Source organism: Physella acuta, unplaced genomic scaffold (assembly GCF_028476545.2).
Source record: "Physella acuta isolate Inbredline_101_S28 unplaced genomic scaffold, ASM2847654v3 ptg000195l, whole genome shotgun sequence".
NCBI classification, from domain to species: domain Eukaryota; kingdom Metazoa; phylum Mollusca; class Gastropoda; family Physidae; genus Physella; species Physella acuta.
Genome location: NW_026731714.1, coordinates 453,238 through 467,500, shown reverse-complemented (window position 1 = coordinate 467,500; position 14,263 = coordinate 453,238). Strand labels below are relative to the sequence as shown.

General features: G+C 36.4%; 2 protein-coding genes across 3 annotated transcripts in view; one reads left to right on the top strand and one right to left on the bottom strand.

The window, feature by feature from the left end:
• LOC131936901 (platelet endothelial aggregation receptor 1) overlaps positions 1-4,526 on the bottom strand; it is a 6,708-nt gene extending 2,182 nt beyond the window's left edge. The window contains exons 1-6 of the mRNA XM_059294006.1: positions 4,505-4,526; positions 4,195-4,335; positions 3,014-3,157; positions 2,643-2,699; positions 1,462-1,552; positions 572-659 (exon numbers count right to left, since the gene is read on the bottom strand). Of these exons, the coding sequence (XP_059149989.1) occupies positions 572-659; positions 1,462-1,552; positions 2,643-2,699; positions 3,014-3,157; positions 4,195-4,335; positions 4,505-4,526 (543 nt within the window). The remainder of the gene's footprint in view (positions 1-571; positions 660-1,461; positions 1,553-2,642; positions 2,700-3,013; positions 3,158-4,194; positions 4,336-4,504) is intronic.
• Positions 4,527-6,452: 1,926 nt separating this feature from the next.
• The window catches only part of LOC131936894 (oxidation resistance protein 1), a 75,571-nt gene continuing 67,760 nt past the window's right edge, over positions 6,453-14,263 (top strand). The window contains exon 1 of one of the 2 annotated variants that reach the window (XM_059293999.1): positions 6,453-6,501. The gene's annotated coding sequence lies outside the window, so the exon portion shown is untranslated. Of the gene's footprint in view, positions 6,528-14,263 lie in introns of both variants that reach the window. The other variant, XM_059293998.1, reaches the window with a different exon arrangement.

Here is a 14,263-nt window from a genome sequence, read left to right as displayed (position 1 = left end):
GTCACATAGCTTTCCCAGATTGTCACATTGCTTTCCCAGATTGTCACATAGCTTTCCCAGATTGTCACATAGCTTTCCCAGATTGTCACATAGCTTTCCCAGATTGTCACATAGCTTTCCCAGATTGTCACATAGCTTTCCCAGATTGTCACATAGCTTTCCCAGATTGTCACATAGCTTTCCCAGATTGTCACATAGCTTGCTGCAGACGGGCTCTCTAGAACTCTAGAGGTCTAATGGTAAATAATTAAATAATTGAAAAATCATTTTCCGCCACATGAGAATAATAATATTTTTATCTTAACTGATGATTTTTTGTATTAGGTGTAGGCCTACAGATTTTATGATTCATCACCAACATTATCTACACACTTTAAGACATCACCAACATCAGTGTTTCAGTCCTTTTACTACAAAGGGTGGAGGGCGGTGCTTGAAAATAATGGGTGGTGGATTTTAATTTCCAGGTTTGGGGGTGTGGTAGACATTAAGGTGTGTGGGGGGTGGAGGGGAGGGACAATGCCCCCAAAGAGATGCCTGAAAGAAACTCTAATGACCATTATGTACATACCTTATTGCTCATTAGCCCCGTTCGTTTCTTTTCTCTGAAAATTTCAACTGGTTCTTCTTCCGGCATTGGTTTGCGGACCACAAAATACCTGGGAGTATAATAAACAGCAAGTGATTGTACCTGGGACTATAGTATACACAGTGATATTACCCAGGAAAATAATATACAGTCATGATTGTACTTTGGAATACACTATATAGTCAGGAATTATACCTGATGATATATTTTAAAGTCATGATTATACCTGGGTAAATTATGAGTAATTAATATAAACAATGATCCAAAAAATGATTGTTTATAACAAGTAACAAGATGACTACCACCTCACTAAGTAACAAGATGACCTACCACCTCTCTAAGTAACAAGATGACCTACCATCCCCACATCTAAGTAACAAGATGACCTACCACCCCACATCTAAGTAACAAGATGACCTACCACCCCCACATCTAAGTAACAAGATGACCTACCATCTCACTAAGTAACAAGATGACCTACCACCCCATGTATAAGTAACAAGATAACCTACCACCCCACATCTAAGTAACAAGATGACCTACCACCTCACTAAGTAACAAGATGACCTACCACCTCACTAAGTAACAAGATGACCTACCACTTTACAACTAAGTAACAATATGACCTTCCATCTCACTAAGTAACAAGATGACCTACCACTTTACAACTAAGTAACAATATGACCTTCCATCTCACTCAGTAACAAGATGACCCACCACTTTACAACTAAGTAACAAGATGACCTACCACTTTACAACTAAGTAACAAGATGACCTACCACCCCACATCTAAGTAACAAGATGACCTACAACCCCACATATAAGTAACAAGATGACCTACAACCCCACATATAAGTAACAAGATAACATACCACCAGACGTAGTTGGTGAGTATGAATAGAGCCAGAAGAGCAGCACCAATTAGTATTGGCGTGTATGGCATATCTGTTGCGCTGGGCGGCTCTACACAAGAAAAAACACTTTCAATACATAATGAGTTTAATAAATAATGTTATTCAATAGTTATTCAATATATGATGAGTTTAATAAATAATGAGTAGTTATTCAATATATGATGAGTTTAATAAATAATGAGTAGTTATTCAATATATGATGAGTTTAATAAATAATGAGTAGTTATTCAATATATGATGAGTTTAATAAATAATGAGTAGTTATTCAATATATGATGAGTTTAATAAATAATGAGTAGTTATTCAATATATGATGAGTTTAATAAATAACGAGTAGTTATTCAATATATGATGAGTTTAATAAATAATGAGTAGTTATTCAATATATGATGAGTTTAATAAATAATGAGTAGTTATTCAATACATGATGAGTTTAATAAATAATGAGTAGTTATTCAATACATGATGAGTTGAATAAATAATGAGTAGTTATTCAATACATGATGAGTTGAATAAATAATGAGTAGTTATTCAATCTATGATGTGCTGTTAGTTTTAAGATTATAACATTCGCGCATATTTATTCCGCTTAAAACAAAAAGTTAAAATCAGATTGTAGATGTGTTATGGGTGAGCAGTGGTGTATGAAGGTGGAGGGGTTAAAATCCCCATTCCATAAATCCCCGGCGTGACTGTTGTCTAACGTTAAGTGACGCCGATTTTTCACTTCACTGTGTCAGTGTCAATTTAGTTTTGTTAGTTACAATATGAATATCATACAACTACAATTTTAAGCTCTCAAACACATTATGGTGGATACACTACAGCCAATTTGTTAGCTGCCTGCCTAATTCAATGACCAGAGAGCTTAACATCGACAGCATATTTCATACAATGGCAGGTCACTGCGCGAATAGGCCAGTGTCTCATGTAGGTTACTGTACCAATGGACGACTTCTGGCTATGACTCTAACCCACACACACACACATATATACATTTACATATACATACATATATATATATATATATATATATATATATATATATATATATATATATATATATATATATACATATATATACATATATATACATATATGTATGTATACACATACATATACACATACATTTAACTCACTGTACTCTTTAATAGATGGGTCCAGGGCGTACTGGTTGATACATTGTTGTTTGTTGTCTGCAGGAATAAAATCAAGACAAATCTACATTAGACGCAGTAATATCACCACTAAATACTAAGAAGCTCTATAACGATTACCACCACTGAGCATGAAATTACATAAAACACCATCAGCAAATTGTCTGACAAATAAAGCCATCAAATCTATAACGAGTACCTGACTCTTGTCCACCCAAGCCTATCTAGAACTAGACTCAAGACACATTACGACGGCTTGGTGACGTTCTGATTACACAATCCCTCAGCTGACTGAACAGATGAACTCTACTCCATCTGCCCACAGGTCTTAACAATGGTAAACACACACTCACCTTGTCTGTAAACCACCGCAGGTTTCCCATTGGCCTCACATGGACTGCACGCCCCACTCACGGGATCACACCCACAGTGTGTGGGAGGTTTTTTACAAGAGCACTTTTTGGCACAGTCTTTACCCCACCTGTTAAAGGAGCAGGCTGGGAAGGTGATGGTATGTGGAGGTTAGGGATGGTAGGATGGGAATATGATGGTATGTGGGGGTTAGGGATGGTAGGATGGGAAGATGATGGTATGTGGGGGTTAGGGATGGTAGGATTGGGAGGTTAGGGATGGTTGCATGGGAAGATGATGGTATGTGGAGGTTAGGGATGGTAGACAATGTATGTAGAGGTGAGGGTTAGTAAAGTAGCCAAGAATATCAAGTTTTAATGTGGTTTGTGTTGTAATCTTGTGTCTGTGGGTGCTTGGGTGTGGGTTCACAGCACGAATCTTGCAGTATGGAGATTTGTCTGTGTGCTGTTGTGTGTGGCTGTGTGTTATGACCCACCAATCTTGCAGTATTTATGGTGTTAGCAAGTCTGTGTGTGTGTCTGTATGTGTATGTGGTTGTATCTTTCTGTATGGAGGTTATGGGTTGCTGTGTATGTACGTGTGTGAGAGAGACTGCATGCCTTATAAGACTGTGTGTCTGTGTACTATTGTGTGTAACACTATGTGTATGTGTGTGACTGTGTATGCATGTTCCTGTGTAAGACTGTTTACGTCTGTGTGTGTGTCTGTGAGTGTGTTTGTGTGCTTGTGGTACACAGCGACTCACGTATCTTGCAGTACGGTGTGCTACTGTGTGTGTCTGTGTAAGGGGCGTAGCGAGGGGGGGCGGGGGGGCGGACCGCACCGGGTGACACCATTTAGGGGGGTGACACCAAGGCAAAAAATAGCAAAATATATAGAGAAAAACTCGAGGGGGGGGGGGTGCAAATCGAAAGTTTGAGGGGGGTGCAAATCGAAAGTTTGAGGGGGGGGGGGTGCAAATCGAAAACTCGAGGGGAGGGGGTGCAAATCTAAAGTTTGAGGGGGGGGGGTGCAAATCGAAAATTTGAAAGTTTGTCCCTGGGAAGGGTCTCTATGCCTCTGGGGGGGTGACACCATTAAGTGCCGCACCGGGTGACACCCGACCTCGCTACGCCACTGGTCTGTGTGTTTGTCTGTGTGTTTGCGGTACACAGCGACTCACGAATCTTGCAGTAGGGCGGCTGAAGTCCAGACTTACACCCAGCGTTACACTTGCCCGTGACCGTGTTACAGATGGGCCGAGCGTCCGAGCAATTGCCACAGGTTGAACGACAGTAGTGGCCATAGGTCCCAGGCTCACACTCTGAATTGAAGAGAGAGAAAACAAATGCAGGTGAGTTTTAAACTTTCAAGGTTTTATAAATGTGGGCAAACTGGTGTGATGTTGGCCACCATGGTGTGATGTTGGCCATCCTGGTGTGATGTTGGCCACCATGGTGTGATGTTGGCCACCATGGTGTGATGTAGGCCACCTGGTGTGATGTTGGCCACCATGCTGTGATGTTGGCCACCATGGTGTGATGTTGGCCACCATGCTGTGATATTGGCCACCATGCTGTGATGTTGGCCACCATGGTGTGATGTTGGCAACCTTGGTGTGATGTTTTAAAATAAATTGGCCTGGGGTGTTCGCCAGAGATGTTATTGGCAATTGGTGTCATGTTGGCCACCTTAGTGTGATGTTAAATTCACTGGTGTTATGTTGGCCACCCTGTTGTGATGTTGGCCACCCTGGTGTCATGTTGGCCACCCTGGTGTGATGTTGACCACCATGGTGTGATGTTGGCAACCTTGGTGTGATGTTGAATCCCCTGGTGTGATATTGTAAAATGAGTTGGGCCTTGGACCTGAAATAAGGACTTTCACATGCTGACATTGACTTCAGATTGTGTTAACAAACCTGAGGTGATGTTAACTACAGATGATGTTTTATTAACCTGAGGTGATGTTAACTACAGGTGATGTTAACTACAGATGATGTTTTATTAACCTGAGGTGATGTTAACTACAGGTGATGTTTTATTAACCTGAGGTGATGTTAACTACAGATGATGTTAACTACAGATGATGTTTTATTAACCTGAGGTGATGTTAACTACAGGTGATGTTTTATTAACCTGAGGTGATGTTGACTACAGATGGTGTTAACTAATCTCAGATTATGCTAACTACAGATGATGTTGTCCACACTGATGTAACACTGACCAAACAAAAACAAAGATGACTAGAGTAATTACTTGTTTTACACATTGTCCCCGTGTAGCCCATAGCACACCCGTTAACACACATGCCATTGGTAACCTGACAGAAGACTGGCCCACCCTCACATTGGCCGCAGACATGGGTGCACGTGCTTCCCCAAGTTCCGGCCAGGCACTCTAAAAACAATACTTCTGTTGGTAATAATGCTGTGGTCCACTAATGACTATATGTATATATATATATATATATATATATATATATATATATATATATATATATATATATATATATATATACAGGGAGGAGGTAACTTAAAATTTCAGGGAGGGAACTAACACTTAATTTAATTACGTAATGTTTGTTTATATTTTGCCAAGTGAGGGTATGGTGGATATGCTCCGAAGTCATTGTCCCTCCCTCCTTGTCTGAAAGAAACTCTGGTCAGGTTTATGGTAAGAGTTAGATTACTCTATAAACTTAAGGTACGGTAGGTCTGTGTCCTAAGGTTAATTTTTGGATTTATGGATTTGAGTTTGATTCAGAGGTGGAATAGTTTTAAAAAAAACTGATCACTTTTTGTTGACATTTTACTTAGCAAGTAACACAAAAAAAAGTGTATCCACTAAATTGTGGATTCTGGCACATTACAACTCATTATCCAAGAAAGAAGATTGGGCATAATATAGATCTATTTAATTATATTAATTAGAAAAATTGTCTAAAGATGTATGTAGTATGTATTGCAGTGTTTGGAAATATTTTACACTTTAATAAAGGTAAAATTCAATAAGTCACTGGTAATTTTTTTAAAATTACTTCTTGTAATATTTTAACTTTTTTTAATATAGATCTAGATTCTAGACTAGATTAGATCTATTCTAGATCTAGTCTAGATTCTAGATCAACTTTTTTTTTCTCTAAATTTTGTACTAAAGTAACTAAAGTAAAAAGTAGGCAATCTGTGTCTTCAATTTTTACAGTTTTTTTTATCAAAATATTTTGGACACTGGGTCTAATTATAATTACATTAGTATTAATTAGATAAAATTTTGAAAACTTACCAAAACTGGCTTTTGATAAATTAAAAAGGAGTAGATCTAGTAATAAAAAGAGAATTATCATTTCAAAATTAGCAGTGTCTAGTGATCCGTTCTATTGAGGAGACAATCCAAGCTAAACTAGCATGAATTATAATAATTTCAGAGTGCTCTACCTTGTATTGTTCTTCCGGAAATGTTTTTGTTTGCTTGTAAACATGGCTGATTTGGTGAGCTAAATTTATTATTGTCAATGGTACGTAAGATAATAATATATCCGACTTTCAAAAATTAGACACTATTCTTTTCACTACTACCAATAAATAGTTAAACTGTTGAGTTAATAATAAGAGTAAATTGCGATATAGGCCTACAGGTTTTTTGAACTGCTTTTCAGCGGCGTAAAATGTAAAATCGAGTAGAGAACTGACTGAACCGTGCATTTGATTTCTTTTTCAATGAAAAGTAGGTTTCTGTTAAATTATGTGGATCTATATATTACGATATGATTTTAATCTCTCATGCAATGTTTCCATATGATTGCAACTAGTGTGATGCTGCATATGATGCACCAACATTAGGCACTAATAATTTAATAGATTTTCTCACTAAATCTAAAATCTAAAACTTAGGTAGGCCTACTCAATTTTCAATTTAAACATGACCACTGAATAATAAACATCAATATTTAATCCACTAGGCACTAATTTTTATGTTTTTAGTTCGTTTTAAACTAGGCCTAAATTACTTAATTTAATATTTATGGTCACTCACTGCCATGCACAACAACAGACCTCTCCATGACAACACAACTTACGTCTGAAGCTACGGCAAACCACGAATCGGTTCCACTTTTTAATTGGCTATGCACCATAGTTCCTCACTAGTGATGAGCCAAATAGCGGTCACAATATTTGATTATTTTTTTCATAGACTGATAAAACTAATAATGCTTTATGTTCTCGCTCATTTCTGTACCTACACCATTGATATTTTAAAAGTTCTATTAATTTTAATGAAACCAACTTTTGAATTTAGCCTCCATTCTCCAAACCAAATTTTAAAATGCTTTTCTGGCATATCTAGCCCTGCCACCTATGGTTTGTTTTTATAACGCGAAAATCCCGCCATTTTGCTCGTGGTAAACATTTTAATCAGTAATTCTAAGAAGGTCTCTGGAACTAAGACAAAAAATCGTCGGAAGTCATGCATCTGGTGTGTACGCCATATTGTTGTTAGCAACCGGCCACGTCTCTGGGTTAGCGAATAATACAAATTATTAGGCCTACAGTACTACTAAAATAGTGATTTTTGTCATCGAGTGTCAAACTGAATGTCCATAAACATTAAGTATGCAAACACAAATCAAAATTCTACTGTAATTTATTGAGACATAATATTAATAATTAGCTATTATGCCTCAATCAATCTTATTATCATCCCTTAACTAAGTGTTGGTGGGGGCAGCACAATTCTTTTTTTTTTTTCATAATTTTCTGCTGATGTTGTATTTGTCAGTTCATGGTGCCATATTTTGTCAAATACCTTCTTTAAGTCTTAAAAATGTGGTGAAGATGTTACTGGTGTTGTAGGTATTTTACCCAAAGATTTACTCTGTTGTGCTGCATCCCTGTCTAAAGCCTGCCTGTTCTTCAGCAATGATCTTTTCAGCTTTTGGTTGTCATCCGTTTAGTATTTTGTGTCACAATTATCATCTGTTAAGGGGATGTTTAGTTTTAGTGTAGATCTAGCCATGGTTAGATTACTGGTACTGTTGACCTGTTATTGATTTTAATTAGGCTTATAGATTTCATTTTAAAAACAGTCTAAGTTGACATTGAGTTTATAATGTCAATCCTTACGTCTCAGGTTCTCACCCCATTAAGTCTTATTCTAAAACCTGCTCAAAAATGGAATCAGGTGAACATGTTTTTTTGCTTATAATTACAACAGGGTGACTTTCTTTTTTTTAACAACATAACCAAGTGTAGGCTATAATTTTGCTTTATTTTTTTTCTCGTTAGCAGAATGATCACATGTTTATTTAGCACCTCATCACTTCGTGACTCACATTCCCCAACCTACACCACTTTATAACTGTTTGCTGCAAAATTATTTTAGCATTTTATGTTAAAACATTATAATACCCATTTTCTGAACACCTGGCACCTAATTTAATACTGCCATATTTATATATATATATATATATATATATATATATATATATATATATATATATATATATATATATATATATATATATATATATATATATATATATATATATATATATATATATATATAAGCCTATATGTTTTGTTGTAAGGTATTTAATACTATAAAAAATAATATTGCTCTCTAAACCTACAATGCCACAGTTGCGATAAATTTAAATGATATTGTTATAGTAGTAAGTTATTATTTCCACTGGAAATTTGCATGAATTCATTGATCACCAAGATGGAAAAACCATGGCCTATTGCTTAATATTTCCCATAAGTCTGTTTGAAGTAATTTGTTAATTAACCAAGTCATTCTAGTAAATTTCGGCCAACAGCTGTGAAAACATGTTTATTCTTGAGTTGGCTTGACACAATAGGCACTGTAGTGTATATGTTCGTCTTTTTGCACTGTTTGCACATTCCATTTTTTTAAGTGAATGACTGGACTCATATTTCTAAATTAGTAAAATATACCATTACAACAGTAGTGCTTTTTGCCGCCAATGATAGAGGAAATATGCAATGTGCTTATGTCCTCTTACTGGCTGTCAAAAAAATAAACAATGTGCTTATATCCTCTTATGTTGAGAGGAAATAAGCACATTTTTTCTTTCCTGTATCATAAAAAAAAAAAGACAGAGGTAAAAACTCATCCATGAAATAAGCATCTTTTTTTTAACATCTGCGTGTCACCACTATTATGTGTTTCTATTTACCTTTGTCATTTTTTTATGCTATAAAAGATCCTTATTTATTTCATTTATCAGTATAAATTCTTAATACCTTCTCTGATTTTAATCATAATACCATTTTCTTAGACCAACCCTTGCCTTATTCCTAATCCTTACTAATAATTCTAACCTAACATATTATGTGTTTAAAAATGATATTATGAATGCCATATGCACAATAGACAAAAAAAACTCATCTTATTTCTAATCGCCTCATTCTTGAAATATAGAGTGTTGCTGTACTCTTGATTCTGCCACAATGCTTGAAACAGACCTTTAATAATTGCACTTTATGGAATAAATCAAGCTCTGTTTACAAATTAAAAAGAGAGTGATCTCCCCTAAACTTTCTTGAATATTCTTATATAACTCTACGTGGGATGGCAACTCGGAATATAGACATGATTTTTAATTACTTAAACTTTTAAAAATAGAATAGAATCTCGTAGAAAAAAGAATTGCACACCAAGTGAACGCCAAAACAAAATGTGCATAAAAGTGCGGAATATTATTAGTACTTTATAAATTTACATGCGTTTTTTGAGAAATCGGAAATAGCTTAAATTACTACTTCTGGTCAACGGAAATCACTCAAAATTTAATAGAAGGTAGAGAATTAGATTTTTTACTTACATGTGAAATTTCATTTATCTATCTGAAATAGTACTCAAGTTATAGGCTTTTGAAAAATTCAAATTAAAAAAAGTACTACTTCCGGTTATCGGAAATCGCTCAAAAGTTGATATGGATCTACGATTTTGATTAAATACTTGTATATGAAATTTCATCAATCTAGCTGTAACGGTACTCAAGTTATCGTGTTTACAAACACACAGACACACATACACACAGACATACTGACAAGATTGCAAAAATAAGTTTTTCCGACTCAGGGAGGTGTAGAACGTCGAGATTTGTAAAAATTACAAATCTCGTTTGTTTTTTGCATGATTACAAGACTTTCTCTATACTTCGTAAATACGAGAAAGTAAAAATATGTATGCCTATAAATAGAAGGTAAATATAAATCACTGTTGAGAGGAACTGCACATTTTGTTTTATTTCCTATCCCTGAGACGGTATAAGCACTTCCAATTAAAACAGATGACAGTAATGCAAGCAAATAGATGCTATTTTTAGATGTGACTGAACAAACTATTGGAAACCAGGCACCAGCTGAATGTTTTGCAGAGGAAACAAGTTTTCCCACGTGACTGTACTGTACTCTACTCAACAATCATGGGCCCATCTGTTGTTACTTTTACATTTAATTATTCGGCCTACTAGAAGCTCATTCTTCATTCATCAAAGAAGTGAAGTCTGAACCTAGTCCTACATTTGTTAATTTTGTAAATAAAATATGGACAGGCTAGTTCCAAAATCTGAAACTGACGGATTAGCATACCAATCCTTTGTTTTAACCCTTGTTACTAAATAAAATAAAATCTGTCACCATTTTACAATGTGTTTCCAGTCTGAGGTGGATATAAAGAACAGACATCCAGTTAGTTGACATACTTAATGGCCAAACTCTGATATAGCCCTTAGGGGTCATCCATTTATGATGTCCACACGAAAAAATATGGACTTTTATAAGGGAAATAAGTGGATTTTTGTGTGGGGGGTGGGGGGGGGTCTCAAAATCCAAATAAATGTGTGGACGTCATAAATGGATGACCCCTTAGTCAAAAATAACTTAGAACTGGTTTATTTAGGGACATTTTTTTTTACATTGTAGTTCAGAAACGCATTGAATCGAACAAAATGAAGTTATTTAAAACATTTTTTTCTTAGATCTAGATGACTTGCATACGAGCTCTAGGCTCTAATTGGCTGTCTAGGAATCTATAGTTTCCAATCACTGCCCCACCCTAGTATTAGAGACACCAGCTATTCACATCTAAGAGCTCATTAACTTCATTCTTGTCACCATTTTGAAACTAATTCTCAAAAACTCAGCCATTGAACATATATTAAACCTCAGTGGCCCTGAGGTAATAATGAACACCTTGATACAATGGCAATAATTTATGTAAGCTTTTTCTCTCTCAGTATTTAGTCTGTAATGGTAGACTTGTTTCTCTGCTTACATGAGACCCCAAGTATTTAGTCTGTAATGGTAGACTTGTTTCTCTGCTTACATGAGATTAAAACTTGTAGGTTACAATACAGAAGTTTTTTGGTGTTGTGTGACCCAAATCTGTTTTTCCTCAGCACATGTTATTAAAAATTGATGACACACATAAATATGACACTTAAGGACTAGTGGAGATGTAGGTTAAAGGTCACAATGTATTTGAAGTTGTTGAAGTGTATTTGTTTGGGTACAGATTTTGGAGATAAAAAAGAAATAATGTTTGGGTTCATTTTTTTTTAAAGATTTGTTAGGGTGGTGTTATGGCAAAGCTGATTGAGACAAATCAAATAGTCAAGTATTTAAATCACACTTGTCCATTTACACTCATTTAATCAATATCTTTTTAGCGCAATTTCCATTCTGGAGAATTGCGTTTATTAACTCGTCATTTCTGGGAATGGATGGATGGATGAATGTGTGTCCGGGCTTTAAGTCGTATCTCCTCCTCAACGAAGCAATATCGATGACTAGTTCCAAAAGCAATTATGTTAAGCAAGTTACGAGAATGAGCATAGGCCATAAAAATTCCGGGTTTCTTTCATGTATTTCCCGTAAAAGCCAAAAAACCTCGAAAAAATGCAGTTTTTGGCCCATATCTCGGCAACCAGACCACTTAGCGACTTGAAACATGTACCAATCGATTCCTGCCATAATTTAGAACAGTATTGCCGAAGAAAGTTTTCAAAAATATCCTCTCGTTCGGTCACAAATTTTAAAATTACATAAACACCTACAAACCGATCGCTCTTCAAGCTTGAACGCACCCAATCATTATACGTCAGAGCTATTTTTAGATAACATAAGGAAATTGCGCATAAATGTCAGTAGACTTTTTTAATTAACTTGTTTATTACCAGATTGTTAGATCAATACTAGTTCAGTATTTTGTCAAATCTACACAAAGTCAACGCAACTAGTTTAACCAACACTAATGACAACTACACCAACACAACTACACCAACACAACAACTACACCAACACAACCACCAACACAACAACTACACCAACACAACAACTACACCAACACAACAACTACACCAATACAACAACTACACCAACACAACAACTACACCAACACAACAACTACACCAACACAACAACTACACCAACACAACAACTACACCAACACAACAACTACACCAACACAACCACCAACACAACAACTACACCAACACAACAACTACACCAACACAACAACTACACCAACACAACAACTACACCAACACAACAACTACACCAACACAACAACTATACCAACACAACAACTACACCAACACAACTACACCAACACAACAACTACACCAACACAACAACTATACCAACACAACAACTACACCAACACAACAACTACACCAACACAACAACTACACCAACACAACAACTACACCAACACAACAACTACACCAACACAACAACTACACCAACACAACAACTACACCAACACAACAACTACACCAACACAACAACTACACCAACACAACAACTACACCAACACAACAACTACACCAACACAACAACTACACCAACACAACAACTACACCAACACAACCACCAACACAACAACTACACCAACACAACAACTACACCAACACAACAACTACACCAACACAACAACTACACCAACACAACTACACCAACACAACAACTACACCAACACAACAACTACACCAACACAACAACTACACCAACACAACAACTACACCAACACAACAACTACACCAACACAACAACTACACCAACACAACACCAACACAACAACTACACCAACACAACAACTACACCAACACAACAACTACACCAACACAACAACTACACCAACACAACAACTACACCAACACAACAACTACACCAACACAACAACTACACCAACACAACAACTACACCAACACAACAACTATACCAACACAACAACTACACCAACACAACAACTACACCAACACAACAACTACACCAACACAACAACTACACCAACACAACAACTACACCAATACAACAACTACACCAACACAACAACTACACCAACACAACAACTACACCAACACAACAACTACACCAACACAACAACTACACCAACACAACAACTATACCAACACAACAACTACACCAACACAACAACTACACCAACACAACAACTACACCAACACAACAACTACACCAACACAACAACTACACCAACACAACAACTACACCAACACAACCACCAACACAACAACTACACCAACACAACAACTACACCAACACAACAACTACACCAACACAACAACTACACCAACACAACAACTACACCAATACAACAACTACACCAACACAACAACTACACCAACACAACAACTACACCAACACAACAACTACACCAACACAACAACTACACCAACACAACAACTACACCAACACAACAACTACACCAACACAACTACACCAACACAACAACTACACCAACACAACAACTACACCAACACAACCACCAACACAACAACTACACCAACACAACAACTACACCAACACAACAACTACACCAACACAACAACTACACCAACACAACTACACCAACACAACAACTACACCAACACAACAACTACACCAACACAACAACTACACCAACACAACAACTACACCAACACAACAACTACACCAACACAACAACTATACCAACACAACAACTACACCAACACAACAACTACACCAACACAACAACTACACCAACACAACAACTACACCAACACAACAACTACACCAACACAACTACACCAACACAACAACTACACCAACACAACAACTACACCAATACAACAACTACACCAACACAACAACTACACCAACACAACAACTACACCAACACAACAACTACACCAACACAACAACTACACCAACACAACAACTACACCAACACAACAACTACACC